Source organism: Tachypleus tridentatus, chromosome 7 (assembly GCF_004210375.1).
Source record: "Tachypleus tridentatus isolate NWPU-2018 chromosome 7, ASM421037v1, whole genome shotgun sequence".
NCBI classification, from domain to species: domain Eukaryota; kingdom Metazoa; phylum Arthropoda; class Merostomata; order Xiphosura; family Limulidae; genus Tachypleus; species Tachypleus tridentatus.
In genome coordinates this window covers 97,801,243-97,827,418 of record NC_134831.1, presented here as the reverse complement: position 1 = coordinate 97,827,418, position 26,176 = coordinate 97,801,243, and the positions used below count along the sequence as shown (strand labels likewise).

Here is a 26,176-nt window from a genome sequence, read left to right as displayed (position 1 = left end):
TAACTATTGGTCTATTTTACAAGTTAGTTTTAAATTTCTTTTTGATTTTTAAAATCGTACCTTACATTCCAAAAGTGCGACAACATTTTCGTGATGTAACTCGGCCAGTTCCTGAAAGAAAATCGTTCTAAGTTTCATCATAATCAATCTACAAAAATACAACATTTTTAAAACAGCTCTTTCCCAGTTTAGTAGATGAAATATAAAATTAATCAAGAATGAAAAATGTTTTAATTTATATCAATAAGCAACATAATTTCAATAATATTAAATTTTCTGCTTAATATCAATAGATTTCGGTAGGCATCGTTGAGTATGTGATGTGTGAAGGATATTTTTAATACACTGGATGTCGTGGAATTTTCCTGATGATATTTACTGCGAAAACAACCAATAAAAATGTGACCTTTACATGACATACTATTCTATCCTCAGAAATTCTAGTTGTAATAATTTAAAATAAAATCAAATTATTTTTTAAAACCACAATAAAAAATTCATTTTCTTTGACTTAAAAATATATGTTCTGTGTTCACAAACAAAAGACTGTAATTCATAAAATAAATTGAATTATATTTAACATATAATAATTCTTTTTAAAACCAGAATTTACTACTTAAAGTTACCATTTATGGTGACAATTGTTTTATTTATTAGGCTTAATGACGAATATATTTTACAATAATCATGCGTTTAACAGCTTACAGCAAAACAATTAATTAAATAGTATATTCAATAACATTTACTGAAAACGTTTCTGTGCTAAACGCAGTATACTAATCTAGTCAGTTTAAATAGAAATCAACGCTACCTACTCTACTAGACTTATCCTCAGAACAATATACGCCCTGGTAACATTTGCTACCCACTTCCTTAACCTCACAGGTGAGGTTGTCCCAGGTCCTTTAAATATGATGTAATACTATAATTTTCACATCTTCCAAATCAACGAGCGTAAAAGCCACTCCCTCTATATCGATGTTCAAGGGCAAAATTTACAAGTTTATCAGCAATACACTCCTTTAAATTGTATGTTACATATGTAGGGTGAATTTAACAAACCCAATAACTTCAACAATTTACAAAGATGAATTGTATGTTACATATGTAGGGTGAATTTAACAAAGATAGATTGTATGTTACATATGTAGGGTGAATTTAACAAAGATAGATTGTATGTTACATATGTAGGGTGAATTTAACAAACCCAATAACTTCAACAATTTACAAAGATAGATTGTATGTTACATATGTAGGGTGAATTTAACAAAGATAGATTGTATGTTACATATGTAGGGTGAATTTAACAAACCCAATAACTTCAACAATTTCCAAAGATGGATTGTATGTTACATGTCTAGGGCGACTTTAAGAAACCCGATAACTTCAACAATTTACAAAGATGAATTGTATGTTACATATTTAGGGTGAATTTAAGAAACCCGATAACTTCAACAATTTACAAAGATAGATCAGACCTTTCTTCATGTCTAATAAACAGATACTAGTTTTATTATTTGTGTTTTATCAACTTTTCTGGTGCTACCTCCAACTAGTACTAGACTGACATACCTTCCTTCATGTCTAATAAACAGATACTAGTTTTGTTATTTGTGTTTTATCAACTTTTCTGGTGCTACCTCCAACTAGTACTAGACTGACATACCTTCCTTCACATCTAATAAACAGATACTGGTTTTGTTATTTGTGTTTTATCAACTTTTCTGGTGCTACCTCCAACTAGTACTAGACTGACATACCTTCCTTCATGTCTAATAAACAGATATTAGTTTTGTTATTTGTGTTTTATCAACTTTTCTGGTGCTACCTCCAACTAGTACTAGACTGACATACCTTCCTTCACATCTAATAAACAGATACTGGTTTTGTTATTTGTGTTTTATCAACTTTTCTGGTGCTACCTCCAACTAGTACTAGACTGACATACCTTCCTTCATGTCTAATAAACAGATACTAGTTTTGTTATTTGTGTTTTATCAACTTTTCTGGTGCTACCTCCAACTAGTACTAGACTGACATACCTTCCTTCATGTCTAATAAACAGATACTGGTTTTATTATTTGTGTTTTATCAACTTTTCTGGTGCTACCTCCAACTAGTACTAGACTGACATACCTTCCTTCATGTCTAATAAACAGATACTGGTTTTATTATTTGTGTTTTATCAACTTTTCTGGTGCTACCTCCAACTAGTACTAGACTGACATACCTTCCTTCATGTCTAATAAACAGATACTAGTTTTGTTATTTGTGTTTTATCAACTTTTCTGGTGCTACCTCCAACTAGTACTACACTGACATACCTTCCTTCATGTCTAATAAACAGATACTAGTTTTGTTATTTGTGTTTTATCAACTTTTCTGGTGCTACCTCCAACTAGTACTAGACTGACATACCTTCCTTCATGTCTAATAAACAGATACTGGTTTTATTATTTGTGTTTTATCAACTTTTCTGGTGCTACCTCCAACTAGTACTAGACTGACATACCTTCCTTCATGTCTAATAAACAGATACTAGTTTTGTTATTTGTGTTTTATCAACTTTTCCGGTGCTACCTCCAACTAGTACTAGACTGACATACCTTCCTTCACATCTAATAAACAGATACTAGTTTTGTTATTTGTGTTTTATCAACTTGTGTGTTCTCACTCCAAATAGATAAAATAAACAAAATAACTCATGTCATCAAACTCCATTACTTTCATATTGTAGAGAATCATCTTAGAAAAAACAATAAACAGGGTGACACCTATAATGTGGGAATGTTGTATCAACATAGTTAGGTTAGAAACAATGTTAAAGCAATGCAGAAGAAAAATGTATTCAAGACAGCTCGTATTGGTTTCTCGTCACCAGGAAAGCACAAAAAAATGTAAAAATAAGTAAACAGATGGTAGAAGTATTTTAATAAATATGTTAGACCAACAAATTGTGTCGAGGTTAATAGGAACAAAGATTAATTATTCAGTATATACATCATCTTGGAGTGCAAACCTCATTAGAGCTTCTCTTGTTCTAACATATATTTTCGTCATATTTATGATCTAAAGTTCATACTCTACTCATTATTCACAACTAAAGGTGTATTGACAGTGATCTAATCTTTTGGTCTAGAGCTGGTTTTTTTAGCTTAACGGCAAGACATCTTAGCTCTAAGGTGGAATTTTTTTGTAAGAATGTAAGACAACGCAGAGGAAAATAGAGGGAGACACTTTACGTTCTTTTAGACAGGGCAACAACTGGTAACACTACTGATGTTATAAAGTTTTTATAATTAGTTTTATTTTATTTAAGTACAGAACCTTCTAGTGGCTGATTCAGTGAATCTTGTCGTATAATTTAATGTGAAAAATATGTTATATTCTTTATTTATAATATTCAAAGCACAAACTTAATTTACATTCCTATGACAGTTTCCATGACTACTTCAGTCCCCAAAGTCATACGATAAGTTGTCGATGTTTTTCTATATTAATTTACGCACACGAAACGCAGCTGTTCGACCATTTCAAGGAAGCCTTGTCGCATGCTTCTGATATTAATGGAACATTTCATCATTTAACCTCGTGGTTCACGGTTAACATGGTTCACTAAATTAGTTACATTTACCATGACCCACTTTCTCCGACTGCCAAGAGCAGCCCTTTCACTCCCTTTCAAAGAAAGAGTTCACCACAGCTGGTTGACCTTGCGAAACACTGGCTGAGCGCGAATCACCCGATCTCGGCTGTTTACAAACAGTTTCATGTTTGACAACAACATTTTATCACTGTTGCCTCATATTGTGAGGACCTTGTTACGTAGCGATATTTATCTTAAAACGTTTCTCTTAATCTCTTCTTCTTATCTTAGGATAATCCAGCGTTGTTGGATTATCAGGAATAACCTTTAGGACTCCTGTGCATGAACTAAACATTAACAATATATTGAAACAAGCCGTTGTTATAACAATTAACTTTTAAACGTAAAAAAAACAACTAAAGTTAAGAAAACAACTATTTGGGTGAGTGAGATTTTTTTATGCAGACTAAGAAAACATGTTGACAGAGTGATCAGCTCATATGTGGAGAACTTGTGACCACCACCAAGTAGCTGCTATATGTTTTTATTAATTGAAAAGGTTTGGTTTTTGAATTTCGCGCAAAGCTACATGAGGGCTATCTGCACTAGCCGTCCCTAATTTAACAGAGAAAAACTAGAGGGAAGGCAGCTAGTCATCACCATCCACCGACAACTCTTGGGCTACTCTTTACCAACAAATAGTGGGGTTGACAGTATCGTTATAACGCACCCACGGTTGAAAGGGTGAGCATGTTTGGTTTGACGGGGATTCGAGCCCAAGACCCTCAGATTACGAGTCGAGTGCCATAACTCCCAGGCCATGGCAGGCCCTTGAACTGAGAAGTCTTAGGTGAGTTGGCACAGAATGACCCATATATATTACTATTAAATATTTTCCCAGGAATTAAAAATAACTACTTAAACAACAACAAAACTAATACTTTCTAACAATCTCAATGACAAATAAATAAAATCAAATGGTACAATAATTGATATATTTTCGAGACGTGGGCAAGGGATCCGAAAACTTAATCTGTACCGATTCTAATAAGACAAACGACTGGTCACAAAATATACATAAACTTTAGTGGTCAATAACCATTAGTTTCCGATATCTGCGCAAAGCCACGAGGTTTATATATGTAATATAATCGTTTGAAATTGTGACTAATGCCCGAGGCATTTAGACGCACGCTGGCTGAAAGCGTTTGCCCATTACGGGATTTAATTTTCTCTTGTACCACACTCGGCATCAAAGTGCAAGGCGCGATTGTGGAGAGCGAGACGCAAACCTGAGACCCTTCGGTACACAGTGGAACACTTGCCACGCTAGACCTCCTTGTGGTTAGAATGACTTTTCGTTTTCATTGACAATGTAAATGGATGTTCTTGTTTCTATAAAAGGAAATGCGATGACGGTAATATATGAATGACCAATCACATGATATATATATATATATACCTAACACACGAAACACAAGTTGGGGTGACGTCACACCAAGATTTAAGTGATGGACATACAAACCTTCAGTATTTTGATTTCTTTCGCCAGAAGATTCTGAGATTTTGCCAAATTTTTCTTCGTTATACTTTTTATTGCCACTGTCAAATCATGTTTCTGAAAAGGAAAACCGTGATTACTCACATGAACCAAACTTTTAAATACGATAATATTCTAAATCATACAAGTAATGTTTTAATAGACATGTATAATCTTGTTTAATTCTTATAAAGTTGAAATTCAAAGGTGCCATAGTTTGACCTCCGTATACCAACAACATAAGGGTTATAAAAATAAACAAACATGAAACACTGAAACCACTGGTAAACCTTTATTTAATTAAAAACGTTATTTTGCTGTTTTCCCTCTAAGACTAAGTCTACCAATCACAAATGTACAACGAGCACTTAAGTCCAGCAATCGTGGTGATTCAATATATTAAGTCGCACACCAATTAAGTGAGGAACCTTGTAAAAAATAATTCATTATTATGGATTCATATAACCGTTATCTGTTTTGGTTGATAATGAACCGCGCTGCTAATCTTACTTCATTTTGTGTATACTGATAATTAACTGATTGCACTCGTAGATGTGTGCCGAGCATGCGAAAACATCCATTACAAAGTAGGCTTTCATGTGACGTAAAACAAAGCACGAGGCATACAACGTACGTAGTAGCTGCGGTGATGTACGAGTTTACCTTTCCTGCCGAGATAAACCAACACGAAAGTTGCTGGTGTTCTTTTAGAATACCTTACTTTGTGGCTTCCTCCTTACAATGTTACAGAAAGTTGAAGACGGTTTTCATTTTTTAATAGATTCTTTATAGCAGTGACTTTAAATCATACTTTTTAAAGATTAAACTGTTTAAAGAGCCAGAAAAAATACTGCTATCCAGAGTACTAATCGCAACCCCTGAGTCAGCGAACTGGAATCGCTGGAACCCCGGAAATAAATTTAATTTTTCGTACAATTTACAGAAAGAAAATCATTTTTACCACATCTTACCCGATTTGATCAAAATAAATGAATTTATGATAATTCTTTAAAAAAACATCACACTTTAATATCTCTGAAAAATGAAATTTCCTTTGTTGGTGAAATATACGACAGAAGAACATAACAGACTGGAACAGTCTGTGATTAATTAGTTCATGGTTTTTCAAACTATGCTCCGCGAAGACCTTGGGAAATTATCTGGGGCTCCGCGAGGTAATTTTAGAATGTTAATATTTTTTCTAAAACTATAAAATTGAATCAGGATACGCTGTACAAAAAAGTAAAATACATCTTTAAAATGACACGTTTATCGCGTTTTGGGCCTTTTAATATTTTCGTACAAAACATCAGTCAACCCTGGGTTGTGTGATGCTGTCTTTTAAAAGACAGATCAGGAATAGCGGCTAAATCTCTTATGAAATGAAACATGACGTCATCTGAAACTTGTCCAAATTTGAAACATTATAATAAAATTAGATGCACTATCAATTGTTCAATTTTAAAGTATATTTATATAAAGTATAATGATTTTTATGATACGTACGACTGGTAATTGTCAGATTAAGTATACAAACTTTGTACCAATGAGGTCTATGACGTCATACGCCCACATGACGTCATGTTTCATTTCGTTCAAGATCCAGATGCACGTCACATTTGGCTTAAAATTTCTGTTTAAAAATTTTAAAATAATATGTCATCCTTTTCCTTAGAAAACATTATTTAGCGGCCTATTCTTTTTTCCACAAATCTCTATTTCTGAATTCGTTATGACAACACTGATCTCAGGTCAGCATGTCGTTGTACGATAATAAAACTCAAGTGCTTGAACGAGTTTTCATTAAGATGCTATTTTGTGTCCGTGAAAATACTTTTGAAGTGCCAAAAGATGTAAAAATACGTTTTTAGACAAATTAATAATTAGTCGTTACCCTTATAATGGATAAGTGGCTGAATATCAGTAATGAATCTGATACGAGTAAAAATCTTCCAAGGCCTAATACGAATTCATCAGTGTTATCGTCGTGTTCAAACACTTCAAAACAGGATGACGCAATAAGCACTGAAACAAGAAAGAAAAGTTTTATTGAATATAGTTTTACATGGACAGGTAATGAAGATGGACCTAGTGTGTTGTGTGTGGAACACTGTTGAGTAGCAGTAGTTTGTATCCAGCAAAGTTCAAACTGCATCTAGAAACCAAACACTCCCAATTAAAAAAAAAATCCAACTTCCAAGTATTTCCAAAGAAAGTGTTTAATTACATGCAAGGAAAGCTACATTTCGTTCGTTTGTCCATCAGGACACCAAAGGCGCTCTTACTGCTTCATATCGCGTTAGTTACCGTATTGCAAAAGCAGGTTAAGCTCTTATAATTGCAGAAGATTTGATAAAACCATGCGCAAAAGATTTAGTACAGTGCATGATTGGTGAGAAATTTCTCAAAAACATTAACTCTGTGCCTCTTTCTGACAACTCGGTTTCTCAAAGAACCAAGGATATGTCAGCAAATTGTCCAACTGAGTTAATAAGGCGAGTAAAAGCGAGTCCAACTTTTTCGCATCAGATGGATGAATCAGCAGATGTCGCAGGTTATGCGATGTTGCTTGTGTTTATTCGCTACGTTCACAAAGCTAATTTTGAAGAAGACATGTTAATTTGCAAACCTTTGCCTACTCAAACAACACTTGAAGAAATTATTAAAAACTGATCGATTTATTTATGAAGAACACGATATTCAATGACAGCTTTGCTCAAGTATTTGCACTGATGAGGCTGTAGCTATGATTGGAAAATTTTCAGGCGCAGTGGCACGCAGAAAAAAGGAAAACCCAGATATCGAGAGTATCCACTGCTGTCTTCATCGTCATGCACTTGCAATGAAACGAATGCCAGAAGACTTAAAAGAGATATTGGGTGATGTCATAAAAATAGTTAATTTTATAAGATCAAGACCACTCAATGTGAGGATCTACGGTTTACTCTGTGAGGATACGGAAAATTTCTATAAAAATTTGCTGCTTGAAACTGATGTCCAATGGCTTTCTTGGGTAAAAGTGCTTGCTCGGTCTTACGAACTGCGCGAGGAGACAAGTTTGTTTTTATCCGAATGCCAATTTGAACTTGTATACAAATTAGGGGACAAATACTGGATACAGAAAGTGGCTTACCTTTCTGACGTAATAACCTATCTAAATGAAGTGAATGTTACAATGCAGGGTAACGTACTTCAAAGCTCAGAGTAAAATGGAAGCGCTTCAACGTAAGCTGAAACTTTAGGGTGAATCTATACTTATTGATTGATTTGAAAATCTCACTGGTTTATTTTACTTACGAATGAAATTTCCTTAAGTGAAGATACAAAAATTTGTTTTGTAGCCCACATCTGGTTTGTATAGAAAGAGCTATTAGGGAAAACTTCCTCCTCATTGTGAAAAATTATTGTGGATTCAAAATCCCTTTGTGGACTTTGTAAATATTAACGACTTGTCTTTGAAAGACAAAGAACAGCTTATAGAAATTTCAACTGATTACACCCTAAAAATAAAATTTCATCAGGAAGAAATTACACAATTTTGGATTTAATGGTCATGGAATACCCTGAAACAACACAGCTTTGAAAATTTGATGCGTTTTCCAACAACATATCTTTGTGAGCAAACATTTTCTCTGTATACAACTACAAACACCAAATTTAGAAACAGGATAAACATTGAAGATGATTTACGCTTACGGGTAACAACAATAACTCCAAATATATAACTACTTTGTGAACGAAAGCAAGCCCATTTGAGCCATTAATGAATAAACAAGTACACAGTACTTTTACCGATACAAATTTTGCAAGACATTTTTGAACAAGTAGAAGTTATTAATATTTAACGAAAAAAATTAATAAATAAATTTATATTCTAAAGCTTGAAGTAAACTTTGACCGATTGTTTCTATTTTAAGTGTGTTTTTATTGAAGCCCGGAATATTTTTTTTCTTTCTGATGTGAAGCTCCACAGGTAAAACAAGTTTGGGAACCCCGATCACCAGCCGATAACCACGTTTGAGTAACTGAGATCGTGTCGAAAGTGTTACGTCACACTTTCCGTTCCACACGCTTCAATTCACGCGACATAATTTTTATACTTAATTAGTAATCAATTAAACTCCCTTCTCCACATATTTCACTAACAAAAGTTTAATAAAGCGTTGTCGTTATTAAGAGGGATACATTCTCAAAACAAACAGATGTTTGTAAAAGGAAAAGAAATCTATATATAAACACGAAATACGATAATTCTTTGTTTTGAATTTCGCGCAAAGCTACACGAGAGCTATTTGCGCTAGCCCTCCCTAATTTAGTAGTGTAAGACTAGAAGGAAGGTAGCTAGCCATCACCACCAATTGCCAACTTTTGGGCTACTCTTTACCAACGAATAGTGGAATTGACTGTAACATTATAAGGCCCTTACGGCTGAAAGAGCGAGCATGTTTGGTGTGACCCTCGGATTACGAGTCGAGTGCCTTAACCACCTGGCCACGTCGGGCCTAAAATATGATAAGGGAGTTCAAGTAAGTCCCGGTACTAGTACCGCATTAAAAAGTATTTCTCGGTACTTGTACCGGTGACTAACAGCAGAATTTTACCCACTGTTTTTATTATTATTATTATTGTAACAATTTCTCTAAATCTTTTTATTATATATATAGTTGGGGATGGTGGCTTATAGACAAAGGGGGGCACACTACGAGGTTGTATTTATAGACAAAGGAGGCACACCACGAGGTGGTATTTGTAGACAAAGGGGGCACACCACGAGGTGGTATTTGTAGACAAAGGGGGCACACCACGAATACGTTTAGGAACCACTGATTAATTAAAGTTGTTTACATATTTTTTTGTTACCTCGACAGATAAAATTTAAAGTGCGCCCGGCATGGCTAGGTGATTAGGGCGCTCGACTCGCAACCTGAAGATCGCGGATTCGACTCCTCGTCACACCAAACATACTCGATCTTTCAGCCATGAGGGCGTTATAATGTTACGGTTACTCCCACTATTTGTTTGTAAAATAGTAGCCCAAGAACCGGCGGTAGGTGTTGATGACTAGCTGTCTTCCCTTTCACTGCTAAATTAGGGACGGATAGCGCAGACAACCCTCTTGTAAAGCTTTGCTGGATATTCACAACAAGCAAACAAAATTTAAAAGTGATATAACGAACTAACTTTTAATCTCTAGAGTTTCCTCCAAAGTTAAACACTTTCAATCATACGTATATGAGAAGAGTTAGATTGCAATGTGTTAATTTAAAAGAAATCAGTGGATGATTTCATTCATCCAGTTTGTTACTGCTAAACAGCTAGTTCAGCGCTATCAATATTCAGTTTGTGTTAGGCTTGGCTAACAAGCCCAATCTATCACCTATGTTTCAATAACCACAGCCAATGATTACTTATAGCATCAACTGGCAATAACAATTGTTAAAATGTTCGGGATTCACGTGGTGTTCTACCGTACGACTTATAGTATTGTTGGAATGATTATATATTAAACATCTATTCTATTACTGTTAGAATACTTATATTAAATGTGGTACGGAAAAAGTAATTATATTAATTAAAACTATGTGCAAACATTCTTACTTTCAGTCGCGTACGAAATAACAGAAGAGCGTTTCAACCTTACAAAAATCACAATGAAACTACTGTAGGCCATGGGCTATTATAAAACAATACTCCATCGTAAAACCACAAATCTCCTAAAGCTGTTATTGTAATTAGACAAAGAAACAGATGAACAATCAATGACCAAGTGATAGTATTAAACACTAGAAGAAAACGTAAAGTCTTGCATCAGAATTACTTTTCTTTTCGAAAAGTTTGAGGAAAAATAAAACTTCGTGTCAAAAATAAAGAACATTGAGATTGTCCGTTAAGCCTTCACACGTTCGTAAGGTATAGTAATGACAGACAAAAATACTGAAGAAACCAGACGGTCAAAACACTTAAAAAATAAGAAGTCTAAAAATATGGTAAACAAATATGTAATTTAGCTCCATACTAATTTGTGTTGACGTATTTCTAGAATAATGTACGTGCCATGTTTAGTTATCACTTGTAATAAACCAACCAATCAGTACTATTTCTCTCGTGCCATATTTCGTAAATCAACCAATCACATACAATATTTTATATCCTATTTATCACGCGTTCTCATAAACTAACATACGTTTATTTGTGCTTCTTTTAACGTAATTGAAAAATAAAATATGGCATAATCACTTTTACTTTATGTAAGACTGGTAGTTTACTAAAGATAAACGCAAATCATTGCGAAATATGAGTATTTACACTGTCTCAAAAGGTTTTTATAACTTCAGTATTAGCTATTTTGTGATGCTAACTGAACCTAGATATAGAACAATAAAAATATGAGAAATGGAATACGTCAAACGAGGGTACACTTATATAAAAAGTCACACTTTTTACATTACTGTAAAATTATCTTATGTTGTCCTTACAACAATATTACAACACTTATCAAAATCTAGATTTCTGTTGTCCTTCAAAATTTGTAGTACATTCTAGAGGTATTTACAGATTGTATGTACCAACCAAAGACGAAACTGTCGGTTAAAACGAAACGTTTCTTTACAACTATTTGTAACTGAAAGGTCGTTTCCCTATAATCTTTTTACTAAAACCTAGGTCTTTGTCGTAACGTTTCTGTAAAAATGAACTAGAGAAATTAACAATGCTCGTGTTTGTGTTGTAGAAAAACACGTGACACACGAAAATGTCAACAATAAGTGAAATATAACTATTCTTATAAAATATCTTAACCACCTGGCCATGCCGAGCCTGCCAGTAAGTATAAGAACATACGAGTAAAATAAAAGATAAAACAATGTAAACTGTGCTATATCTACTCCATTTAGTGTCACTAAGGTCTCTTCCCTAAAACCAGGGATCAACAGACCAGATGGGATACGACATAATAATGGTTTCACTAAGGTGATTCATATTTCATTGTTATTTACTTCCATTCAGTTGAAAATATATCCATATACTGAAGTCTCGATCTCAATGTATGAATTATTTTGCGCCAGAAGGGTTGTTACATACGAATCCAACAATCAATTAATTTTCAATGGTAAATAAGGTCAGTCTCTTACTTAGTTCAAATTATATAAAAAAATTATTATAATATGGGGCATTTATAAAACCTCTTGTTGCCATAGCGACGAATAAATAACATTAAAGAAATAATACCAAGGAGCACGTACGAACAAATACTATCCAGAAATGAAACATGGGGCCATGTTAACCGTTTATATACTAGTGATGTGGTTTTCGCGTGTTCTAGATCGATCGATAAAACTCGCATCGTGATTGGCTTAGAGAAATCTATAGCCAATGGTTGTCAGCATTTTAAGCATAACAAAATGTGCCCCATTTAAACAAAAAATGATTCACTTGTGTACAAATACGTATGACGTTTTGTAAAAATTTCCAAGTAATGAAGAAAAACGGATGTCATTTTCGAATAGACCATACAAGAATTTGTAAAGAATATGTTAAAATTTAAAGACGATAAAACCATTGCAGACCTGGGCCCGGCATGGCCTAGCGCGTTAAGGCATGCGCTTCGTAATCTGAGGGTCGCGGGTTCGCGCCAAACATGCTCGCCCTCCCAGCCGTGGGGGCATTATAATGTGACGGTCAATCCCACTATTCGTTGGTAAAAGAGTAGCCCAAGAGTTGGCGGTGGGTGGTGATGACTAGCTGCCTTCCCTCTAGTCTTACACTGCTAAATTAGGGACGGCTAGCACAGATAGCCTTCGAGTAGCTTTGTGCGAAATTCCAAAACAAACAAAAAATTGCAGACCTGTTATTTATTGAGAAATCCAGGCATGATAGAAAAGTACCGAGTTTACTGACTGGTACCTTACACTGTGAACACACTACCACAAAAAAACCTGTACCAGTGGAAATAATGTTGTATAGGGAAAGAAATATCTCGCTGAACGAAAAAGTTATGTATGATTGGCTACCGAACATGACAAAGGGACCCAAACAAGACAGAGATGGGAGTAGCCATATCACTTGATCAGTTAATACGTACCCCACCCGGGAGAATGATAAGTCTACGAATTTACAACGCTAAAATCAGGGATTCGAGTTACTTCGATGAGCACAGCAGATAGACCGACGTGGCTCTGATACAAGACAAACACACTCAGCTAATGATTACATCGCATGATAAACTGTTTCGACTTTAGATAAAGAACAAAATCGCTGCATTAGTGACCTACCCACTTTATTAAAAACTTGATATCTAAATAGACTCTTTAATTACTATACTTTTCATTTAATTAACTTTAGAATACTTCTTAAGACTATTAAAATAGAGCAACATTTTATGATTGGTGGAAATTCTGATTGTGTGTGTTAGGTCAATGTGGAAGCCAATAATGTCGGAATATTATTCATGTAAGTTCCAGACAGTTTAGTCTGCTCTGTGATCATTAGCCAATCACGTGATACATCCACTTCCCACCCTTGCGTGGTTCCTTTTATTTATTCAAGTTCAGTAGCCAGACCTATATCGCTTTCTTATTTACAATAACTTTTTCCTTGTAATTGTTTCATTTTTTTTTTACAAGATGGCGTACGTGGGTTGCTAGGTTACAGAGTATAATATAAAACTTTGTAAGTTTCACATATAATAATAAAATAGGTAGTTACAGACTGTTTTACTTTATTAAATGATAGAACTAGATCTGTTCAAGAAATGACAAATGAAATTAATGAATCTTGATTTTGCTATTTCCCGGTTTTTGACTTTGGGATGCTCTGGATATCTGAAAAGCGGCATATACACCGGATACCATGTCGCTTTTCATAACTGGCTTCTGATGACAAGTAGATGAGAAAATCCGGGCGACTTTTGTATTGCTTTAATATGGCTGTCTGTATTATCCCTATATATATAGTGTGCTAGTAGACTGTTGTTGCGTGGATTCTTTTGGATTGTCCGATAAAAAAAAAGGAAAATACAAGTAATTCTAGTAACCCAATTCACATTGTCTAAACGATTAGACTGAGAGAAGCCTTGTTAATTTATCACAGCTTCGTATTAAATTTCAGTGTACTTTGTTTTACACACACACACACAGAAAGAGAGAGTTCAATCCTAAAGATGAAAACAACAACAGTATACACTTTATTATAACATTCCGTTATTTATTATTTGTTTTTAAAAAAAGTAAACAGAATACAAGATCTTAACGTTCAAACCTTTTAGTTGGTGTGTGTTTCCTCATAGCAAAGCCACCTTGGGCTATCTGCTGAGCCAACCTAGGTGAATCGAACCCATGATTGTAGCGTTGTAAATCCGGAGACATACCGCTGTACTAGCGAGGGGGGGGGCGTACGTACCTTTTTAGTTGGACTTTAAAGTAAGTAACATTGTTTGTGTGTCTGATACAACAGATGTTGGTTTTACGTATATTAATTTACTGTCAATTACGTACAGTTTATTTTGTACAACTTTAACCATTAGGACTATTCTTTATCTTTCTTTTTAAAAATTGATAATCGTGCCCTGATGTAGATACCTAATATTTCACTTGGAGAAACATGATATGCATGAAACAGATCGTAACGCGACTGTTTAGTATTCAACCATTAAAATCATAAATAGTGAAGATCAAAATACAGAACTCGTAGCTTTAGTTAGCGATCCTCCCCATTTACTCTTAATTCGACTGCAAGTTAATTCCGAAGCTGTTTTTATTATTATTTAACTGACCCCAAATAATGGAAATTAGTATTTTCAATAATGTAATTTTACATTGCAGTAGGAAAAAGCTTTTGAGTAGGGACGTCATTGTCACATTTCTGGGGAGGTAAGGGTCCATTCTTCCAGAAAAAAACAACAAAAACGTTTTGAATATTTAATAATATGACACTGAATGTTGAGCCATTTTAATTACAAATACCACATACACACAATATAATGTACTGAATTACAGGAAGTAAGCTGTAATACACAATTTATGGTCATGAAAAAGTTGTCAGGCCGGGGCCTAACTGGCCTTGCCGCTTCCTACGACACTCACTGCCTAATGCAACAGAAAAGCTAAACGGTCATGCAATACCATTAGATTTCTATCCAGTTGTAGAGATGATACTCGGTTGCGTTGTACGCGACCTGGAAGGGTGAGGTACTATTAAAAAAACAAAAACATTACTGTTTGGGAGTAGGTGTTCCTAACTTGAACTGTTACAGGCTTTTGTTCGAATCTTTACAGGGATTTGCTGTCGGTTTTAAAATGTACCCACAGCTGAGAAATGTGAAACGTGTTCAGTATCTTCATATCTCTAACCCCGGATCTTCCAGCACGAAACCCGAAAGGCTTTCTTCGCTTACAAAAATAAAGAGGAAAGAGATAATTGGTTTGAATTTTGCCTAAACCTCCACGAGAGCTATCTGCGTTAGCTGTCCCTAATTTAGCAGTGAGAGCTAGACAGAAGTCAGTTGGTCATCATCACCCACCGCCAACTCTTGAGCTACTCTTTTTTATCAACGAATACTGGGCTTGACCATCACAATAACAGCACTCCCACGGCTGAACATATGTGGATTCAAATCCACGACTTCAGATTGCGAGTCTACCACCTTAACTACTGGCCATGCCGGACCGAGGATAGAGAGACAAAAACAAACCTTATAAACTATTTAATTTGTAAACATTATGAAACGACGGACTGAGTAGAGTGAAAACTGATATTTAATGGAATACACAAACAAACAACATATAATTACCTTAACCACACTATACATCCGGTACTAATACTAGGACTCATTCCCATGGTATAATATTAGTAGAGAACTTGAGACGCTGTTTGTGATCTAGTTTTGTTTTATCTCAAGGCTAATTTTTGTTTGGGGCTTTTTCTTGGTTGATTGTTTATTAGCCCATTCACCGTGGCTGTCAACGTGGGCGGACCGGACCTATTTCCTTCTTTACACGGAATTACAAGAAAGAGCTATTATTTACGGTTTAAAATACTCTCCAAGTGTTATTACCGAACAATGAATCAATCTCATTTTTTCATCACTACCCCCCTCACGATGCCAACAAAATCCCACATGCAACACCACCGCAGGGTATAGGAAAAAAAAAAATCCCGACCCGTACACGTGACAGTCTCAGTGAACGGATTAATGTTTGCTCTAAAATACGCACATAAGACTACACAATGTGCGTGTTTTCTTATAGCAAAGCCACATTGAGCTATCTGGTGAACCCACCAAGTGAAATCGAACCCCTGATTTTAGCGTTGGGAGCCCGTAGACGACTACACAATGATCAAGTGTAATTTTAGTTATAGAGAGAAGGCACCTGGTCAACAGCACCCACCGCTAAATCTTGGGTTACCATCTGTCTGAGAGACTAAGAGGATTGTTATTTTTATAACGAAACCATGGTTTCATAGTGCAAACCAGGTTTTGTTTAATTGTTGTTGTTTTTTCGATGGCGAGACTCGAGCTAGAATTATCGGATTTCACACTTCAGAAGCATTAACCACTAGGACACGACCGGCTAATTAAATTACTTTTCAGACAACTTGCAAAACATTTTGAAACAGACTAAACTGTTAAAAACTAACAATAGTTACTGATTTTTAAATGGTTTGTTTGTTTTTAATTTCGCGCAAAGCTACTCGAGGACTATCTGCGCTAGCTATCCCTAATTTAACAGTGTAAGACTAGACGGAAGGCAGCTAGTCATCACCATCCCGCGCCAACTCTTGGGCTACTTTTTATACCAACGAATAGTGGGTTTTAAATTGTACTTAAAGTTATAACGGCGCGCTTGTACATGTGTATAAACCAACGACAGTAGTTACATAAGCCCTCTCTTTACGATAACTTAAAAAATAATTAAAATTATAATTACTTAACGCAATCATAAAGTTTGATGCAACATTTGTACTTAATATCTGAATCAGAAGTTTAAATTTCGTAAACTCATTTCTAGGCCTCGTATAACAGCTTAAAACCCCTTTAGACGTCCTTGGACAATGACTAGTTTAAAATCAAGTTCCATTTATTTCGGATATCTCGCGCAAAGTTACACAGAGGGCTGTCCACGCATAACAGTTCCTAATATCAAAATTATAGATTAGAGAGAAGGCTAGCCGGTCAACAACACACACCCAACTGTTGTTGAAGCAAATAAGGTTTTTTGATTGTTACTCTTATAACGCATCCACGTTTCTGAGGCAACCGGCCGTGAGAGAAAGCCCTCAGATTCATAGTCGAAACATGGTAGTCACTAGGACACTCACGATGAGTGTGTAAGCCTATATTCTTATTGCAGCTAAAATCGATGATGTATTTCAGGTTTGGAACGTTTGTTCAGTAGTCCGTGATGACGAGAAAACCCACTTGTGGAGAAAATTATATATGTAAAAACTGCTGGTATGGGTAGAGAAATCACTATATAGAAGAGCGAACAACGTTTCCTTCTTCGGTCATCGTCATTTAAATTATATCTGTAACGTAATGACGACTTAATGATCGTATTTAACGAAACAAAAGTTTCTGTCGTTACGAAGGGGTACATATATAAAACTTACTACTTTTTTATGTTCCTAAAAGTTCAAGGTCTCGATAAATTCTGATTTTTTTCCCCTAAAAGCCATTGTCCTTAAATAACGGCGTAGTTTTTAAAATTTAAGTACTATCAAAGAAACCGTCGCAAGGCTTAAAAGATTATAATTCCAGAAATTATGAAGACAATATTGAGTCGATCCCTTGCAGTATTCCTCAGAGGTCACTGACCGTTACACAGAAATGTTGAGTCCTGTGCACGTGAGCGTTGGAAAAAAATTGAATTGTCAAGTAGGCTTGCAACCATTTAAACTATTCCTGACCGATTTAATACAACGGCCCCTCACATATATATCGACTGCTGGCACACAGTTACACCTAGATTCTTACTGTGTGTGTTTTTTATCGCACACACTGGAAGTATATCGATAAACTTGGGTTTGATGCGGAACAAATAACAAGAATATGTGTTTCTGTATCCGGAAAAAACAAAAGGCCTGCTACGTTGAGCGCAAAACACATGTAAAGTCTAGGCAATGATTAACCTTCAGTTTCACAATGGACATTATGTTATGATTATCTCTAACGAACCTTTGTCCTTCGCGTTTCGCTTCTGTCAGCAGTGAGGCCTATCGAATAACGATCACCAGGTAACAAAACTACATATAATAGTTGTCTATTTGTTAAGACACTGCGATCAACACACGAACTACCTCCTTCCGTGTTACCACTCGTGTGATCCGGTGTATAAAACCAAACACTAAATTACGCGTATTTGAACTGATACACAGTTTTATAATACGTAGTAGAGTTCTCTACGGGTGCCCTTCTAAAAGTTATTTTACATGTAAATGAAGAACAAAGACGTGATATACAATAACATCAACGATAACTTAAAACTGAATTTTATTCCAACAAATTTTATAGCTGCAAATAAAATGTTTGGGATAAAGACAAGCGATTGTTTTTATTATGGATATTTAGACAGTTTTAATTACCAACAAAAAACCTTTACTTACTGTTACCTCTAACAGTAAAAAATAAAATATACATCATTATGTGCTATTCAGTGTATAATACATGTAGAAACATTTTAGTGACAATCTTATTTTAACGAAAGGTTATCTGCTCGTGTCCATTGTGGAGATCGAACCCCAAATTTTTATCATTACAATGATGCGAATCCACTTGTATCACCTGTATAGAATGTATAAAACAAGTTCATGTTAAACAGAAATACACCCAACCAACCTTCGTGAATGTAATCTGGCAAACAATATGGTGTATCAAACACAATTGTTTTAGAAGTCAGTAATTTGGAAAACAAAAACTAACTCTGAAAAACCCGTATAGTATTACTAATTTATTTTCTTCTACATTGGTTTTCTCTTTCAATATTCCTTTTCTTAAAACAATTATCACACGCCTACAATTAATAAACATTGTAGTCCAAACTACAGACAAACAAAGTTTCTCACAGAGGGCGTGTAAGGATCGTAACAATTATTAATTTATCTCAAAGAATTCCAGGGTACTTAAGTGTTTTGTAATCTTCTCTCTACTATTATCAAATTCATGTTCAATAATAAATGCTATGTTTGTCTTATAATATTGTTACATTTAGATGTAAAAACATGGAAAAAAGATTGTGTTAAAAAAATATTGAATTCAGGAAAAGAAAGGATATTTAAAATAATTATCAAAATCAACAGTTGTAACCAAAATTTAGTAAACAGACTACTGATAAATAACAAAAAATCTGAACTCAAAATTATGAAAAACACTGATTTTATATAATACTGCCACAACTCCCCAAAATATTTATAAAACTTAAGACTGAATGGAAAGGCTGAAGAATTAATGTTAATTTTAAAACCACCTAAAATAAAACAAGCAGATGCTTAAAAATCAAAATGTATACAAAATTACAATGAATATATGAAGGTGTGTGTGTGCAGAGCATACAGAACAAAATTTATAGTAATTAAATGAACCTAAATGTGACAGTAAAAGAAAGACAAGACTGAATATACAGGAATTACAGAATGTATATATGAAATAAACTATAAAATACTTTGAGCCACAACCATAACAGAGCTCTAACATTTTATTTTGTATTATTTTTTATAGTTAGAGAAAAGATAAAAATTCTCAATGTTTGTCCTGCTTGATTTCTTCAAAAGAGGTATTAAGGATATTGGGGAGCCCCACCCCCATCACAAAAATTTTAATTTTTAAACTCTACACTAGGCTTCAAGGATACAATGACTCTTACCCTTAGCAATGACTTTCTTCACCTTGATTTGTTAATACACAGAGATAAACAATTACACACAGTTTCCCAAACAGCTTTTTATTATTCTTATAATAGTATATAATTTTACCAATGATTTATTTTGGAAATAAATTTTGCTTGAAGTATACAGGTCTTTCTTGCAGAGAAAAATATGAAACTTTACGGCAAACAGAAGTTAACTCGTGCATTATTTACAATTCTTCCACTGAAGCCAGGACCTCGCATTTCTCCTTTACTGTATCCAGTAATTTATGAAAATGGGCTTTCAAAAATATGTTTATTTATTCTGTGTTTTGAGCCATAAAGCTAATAATTTCATCATCACTAAACCCAAACATTATTGTAAAATAAATGTATATCAAAAATAAGGCATAAGAGAGTATTTTAAAAACAATCTCTCACAATCATAAACTGTTATCAGTGAAAGCCTCTGTTGTTCAGTTAATACAACTTATCTGCACCTGTAGCATACAAGGTAAAAGAAACAATGAGCAGGTCTTTATAGGTCAGTAGGTGAAGAAAATATTGTCTTGCACTTTTTAATGTACAAGCCTTTTTTATTTTTACTAAATTCATTAAAGTTTAATAAACTGAACCTACTTGTATACATTTGTGAAATTTAGTGTGTTGTCATGCCAACATAACTTATAAACTTAAAAATAAATTACCTTAAATTTTATATTAATTGTGAATAAATGAAATTGTTTACATTAAGAGATCATTGTTTGAATGTTTCAAACAAAAGTGAGAATCAACATGCTCATTCTGGTATTGTTATAACAGCTTCTAAGCCTTTGAAAATCAGTTGTGTTTTCATGGTTTCACTTAAAATGAAATGTACGAAAATATAGAAACGTGAACTAAACCTAATGAAAAATACATGCACTAAAAATATATCATGAGCTGCAGTACATGTACTTCAGTTCTCACCAGGACTGACTGCTGCATGGAATCATCAGATATACCCAGAAATATGGGAAATAAATACCCAACATTATTTACTTCTGGCAGTAATTATGTAGATACAACTCCTAAGTTGTGTGTGTGTGTGTGTGTGTGTGTGTAACATGTTTTTGAACAAAGTTACATGTAATTCACAGAAGCAAGCATTATAGTGTATATATGTATGTATAGTATGCACAACAATATGCAAAGTTATCAGTTCATCATTAGAATCTAAGCTATTGCAGTATGTGAAAATCTGTCCCTAACACACACACAAAATAAATGGATCAAAGTTTAATATTATCAAATATTATCTGTTTCTTTTCCACAAACTTATCTAGGTCGCACCATTATACATGATTTTAATACTATTTTATAAAGTAGTTGAGTACTCTGATTGGCTCTGGCATCTGATTTGTTTTTATAAACCAGAGTAAAAAATTGTTGTTATGGAGTGGTGTCAGTGGAATATTCCCTCATCTTAAATTTTTCATTTCTGTAGCAACTATGGAATTCAAAACTGTTTTGCTTATAAGAGAAGTACAATCAATATATTTCAAGTACTCACACTACATGAATAATGACTATAGTGCAAGTTATGACGTCAAGACCTTGTAAGATAAAAGTCTTAAAAAACATTTGAACCTCTTTGTTAGAACTTTTTGGAATAGTTTAACTGAGATAATGGAGTATGCTAAGTTATTGAATTTATTGAAGGTTTTATAATGTTGAAATAATTATTGTCATCACAACTAACACATTGTTCATCCTAATTGTGAATAAAAAACTACTATTTTAAAGAAACAAACTAAAATGTTAATCCAATAGTTACTACTAGTATGAACCTTTTCTTTCTAACACTTAAAATGATTTGATTGTCATTATCTTAACAGAATAAACTGCGTAGTAAAATATTTTAAGTTAGGGGATATATTTAAATATCTTGAAAGGCTAACAAAGGATCTTATAAACACATTTTGTGTACCTACTTGCATTTGAAACATCTTCAGTATATTACTTATCGGCACAACATTTAGAAATAAAAGGTTTAATATTGTTAAGCCTATTTAAATCTCGTTAGTTTACATTCTAGTTGTTTAACCATTCTAAAGTCTTCCCAAGTATTTCATAAAATTTTAAATGCTAGTAGTATTTCTAAATTCCTAGAGATATGAACTTGAAAGACATTATCACTATTTTGTAGAAATGCTAAGCCTTATGGACAGACTATACAATACTGTATTTAGTCTCAGGCCTTTTATTAATATAATTAAAATACCAAATAAATAAGGATATTACAATGATTCAAAAGGCTTGATACAGCTATACATATCATGTTCAAGACAAATTGAGATTTAAAAGGTTTTTGTTTTAGGTCTATTTGAATTTGTAGTGAATGTGGACAATGGAGCAAGTTAAGTAATTTTTGAAGTCCATTAATGTCAAGTTCATACCCCACTTCTAAAGGAACTCACAGACAAAGCAACATACCCTTTAAAACATAAATGCTACGAACGTAACTGATACTTCGTAAGTTAATTGGTTTCTAGTTCCTCACGATTTTAAATTAATGGAATTTTTTTCATCCAGAAAACAACACAAAAGCACACAATGTGGCACACCTTCTGCAAGTTAACAAGAAAATAAGGCAAATTATATGTTATTTATTTCCCATAAAACTTAATTTAGTAATAACTCGATAGGCCTATATAATCAAACATATTGATACAAATTACTGCCGATAAAAACAAATATGTCGTAATATAAAAGTATAAACAAACAATGAATATGTAAGCATACAATTTCAGTGGTTTCATGTAAAATAAAAACGTAAAAGTTTCGAACAATAAAGTGAAACGCTAATAGTAAAAAAATTACTTCTTAGCTACAGGTTATTTCTTTTCAACTAAATTATTAAGTTTGATTCAAAAATGTTTATAATAGTTTTATTACTTAAATTAGACCATTACATTACTTTTAATTAATATTATTTACCGTTTTACATCTTCCTTTAAATACAACAGCAAATGCCCCATGTCCTATAAGGTCCTTTGTATTGTATTCGTAGTCTCCGACAACCTCCATGACTTTGTCTTTGTTTTCAAACTCTTTAGAAGTACAAGTTAACTTAGCATATTTTCAGTCGAAGTTTAACATTTGTAATGCTTAGTTGAAGCTACTCAGTTAAAGTTAAATTAGTGAAAACAAAAACACTACACTTGAGATTTACAGTACCAAAGAACGTAATTAACCTCTTTCGTTCCATGTTTATATTTTTCCCATAACAACTAGAGCCATACTTAACACAACGTCCGAGTTTATTTCTAAACTATTGTCTGACACTCACATCAGCTGTTTAAAGCATTTCTATCTTCCAAACATATATAAACGCCACCGCTTGACAAAATTTAGTACTAAAATACACGACATTCAGCAATTCTTGTACCATCTCTTCGGCTTATTCAAATATTATGGGAAAATTTTGTCAGATCTTTCGAATTTTTCATTTCACAGATATTAAATTAACGAGTTGCAAAATGTAAACCTTTTCTTTCATAGCATTTATTTAAATATATATAATAATTATTAATCTTTTTTAAATAAAATGTTCCTCTCAGTTTCAATAATGTATCGTCAGGTTTGGATCAGATATTATAGAACTTGAAAGTTAAAATTACAATGACGCTGGAATTATTGAATATATCTTATTTAATAACTGAAACTGTGAGAAAAGAGATAAATCAACTGAGCCCAACAAATAAATAAAATAGCCAAACAAATAATATACCTGGCTTAGTGGTTAATTGTCTCTGACCTGTTTTAGCCGGCATGGCCAGGTGATTAATACACTCGACTCGTAATCCGAGGGTCGCGAGATTGAGTCCCCATCACACCAAACATGATCGCCCTTTCAACCGTGAGTGAGTTATAATGTTACGTCAATCCCACTATTCGTTGGTAAAAGAGTAGCCCAAGAGTTAGCGGTAGATGGTGATGACAAGCTGCCTTCCCTCTAGTCTTACACTGCTAAATTAGGGATGGTTAGCACAGATGGTCCTCATGTAGATTTGCACGAAATTAAAACAAACAAACAAATATATAGAATTCCCATATACTAGTATTAAGAGTATGTCATAAGGGTTCAGCTTCAAGTAACATACTAATCGAATTTAGATTCTGAAATAACTGTCACGGTACCTGATGCGGTATCTTAGTTACACAGAGAGAAACTAGCAGAGAGGTAACATACGGTACCGATATATGTTATAAAAAATCAGTTTGATAGCATTCCACAAATTGTCAGTGAAGTTCTAGTTTTGCTCAGTCTGGCATCAGCAACTTGAAACAACTCTCGTTTTCAGAATGCTTTTGCCATTAACGTTAATGGATCAGTCTATTGGAAAGCGGTTTCGATATTTCTATGCTACATGTGACGAACATGCCACAAGTGCATTGTAACTTACCAATTAAAAGAATTAACTAAGTTATGACTGAACAATTCTCCAAAGAGAGAAAAAATGTTAACAGTTTATATTCTCTTTATAGCTGATTAGCCATCTGACAAAATGATAAGTATGTCCTACCCCATATCTATCATACAGTCTGACTCAAGAAGATAATGGTTATTACAGTGGAAGTCCCCATGACGTAATACATAACCCCTTTAACCGAGTCTTATTCTAACGAGTTACACCTAAGGCTTTCACAAGATTTACAAGGTTCTGAATTACTACAATGAGAAATATTTTAAACTTGCTTCTTGAGAAATTAATACATTTATTTCTATAAATTCGTCCTACAGACATTTGTAGTACAGAACTGTAATATGCATTAGATCCCAACTCAGTTAATGTGTAAAAGTTCAGTTTGAACGCAGAGAGCTAATTAAGTACACAACTCAACTCACCTTTCTTTGACACGCAGGAAACGCGAATTTATAAATGACAATTAGTCGTATTTTTTATTACAAAAAATGGGGGAGATCAAGACAATTGGTTGTCCTTTCCGTAAACGAACTGGATAATGGACAGAAGAAATCACGCTCTTCTATTTGGATGACAGTGAACAAATTTGACGCGTGAAAACGTGGCTTTTTTATTATATATATTCAAAGGAAGTTTACTTCTTTGAGTTTGTTTTTTTAATTTCGCGCAAAGCTAAACTACAAAATATCACAGAGGAAATAAAAAAAGAACTATGATGCTGTGACCAAAGAATATTGTTGTTGTGGAGATTTTGCTATTTCAAAGTGGGGTAATGGCTAAACATTTCCCATTACTCAAGTCTGTAGCAGAGCAGATCTGTTATTTTCAGTAGAATACAGAATACAATATAAAGGAAGTTGAAGCAATGACTTGCAAGTAGAATGGTGAGATATGGAGGAAATCTTCTCCTAGTTTTGGGACTTTTGCCAATGCCACAAAGTCATCACCTGCATCTACAAACTCCATAGATGTAATATAATCTGTTCTACAAATAAGAATTAATGATGTTCCTTCCCCCAAGACTAAGCCTTTGACAAAGTTGAGCCCAGATGATTAAAGATTATTAGAAGTGCAGGCAAGTTAGGGTGTTTGAGATCAAGTGGCACTAGTCACTATAGGACTCCTAGATATTTACCCTCTAAGAGTTTGTTTTTTTTTTTGTTTTTGAATTTCGTGCAAAGTTACTTGAAGGCTATCTGCAATAGCCATCCCTAATTTAGCAGTGTAAGACTAGAGAGAAGGCATCTAGTCATCACCACCAACCACCAACTTTTGGGCTACTTATAACATTATAACGCCCCCACGGCTGAAAAGGCGAGCACGTTTGGTGCAACGAGGATGCGAACCCACAACCCTCAGATTACGAGTCACACGCCTTAACCCACCTGGCTATGCCGGGCCTCCCTCTAGAGAAACAGAACCTTGCTTCTGAGTGCTACCATCCATGAAAGAAATGGGCAAATGCTATTGGTGGACACTTTTCATTTTCTATGATCTCTTTCACTGGCATGTAATACAGATGGCAATTTGTGAGAAAACTGGTGATTTGTGGAGCAGTGGAGAGAGCCTCTTCATGCTGGAAGACACTCTGTCAAGACCCAGATATCAAATACCACTACAAGAGTTTTTTCACTACAATGTGAGATGTTGAGAAGAGAGGGAAGTTGCAAAGCAGCAATATCACACAAACATATATACATATTATATATATATATATATGATGACCAGAGGTCTGCAAGAACCT

At 34.2% G+C, this 26,176-nt stretch overlaps 1 protein-coding gene across 5 annotated transcripts in view; it reads right to left on the bottom strand.

The window, feature by feature from the left end:
* LOC143256264 (serine/threonine-protein kinase unc-51-like) overlaps nucleotides 1–23,301 on the bottom strand; it is a 43,765-nt gene extending 20,464 nt beyond the window's left edge. For 4 of the 5 annotated variants that reach the window (XM_076513241.1, XM_076513242.1, XM_076513243.1 and 1 more), the window contains exons 1-3: nucleotides 22,943–23,301; nucleotides 5,112–5,204; nucleotides 61–111 (exon numbers count right to left, since the gene is read on the bottom strand). In XM_076513241.1, coding sequence (XP_076369356.1) covers nucleotides 61–111; nucleotides 5,112–5,204; nucleotides 22,943–23,032 — 234 coding nt within the window. In that variant the 5' untranslated portion in view covers nucleotides 23,033–23,301. The remainder of the gene's footprint in view (nucleotides 1–60; nucleotides 112–5,111; nucleotides 5,205–22,942) is intronic. The other variant, XM_076513244.1, reaches the window with a different exon arrangement.
* Between the last annotated feature and the right edge of the window lie 2,875 nt (nucleotides 23,302–26,176).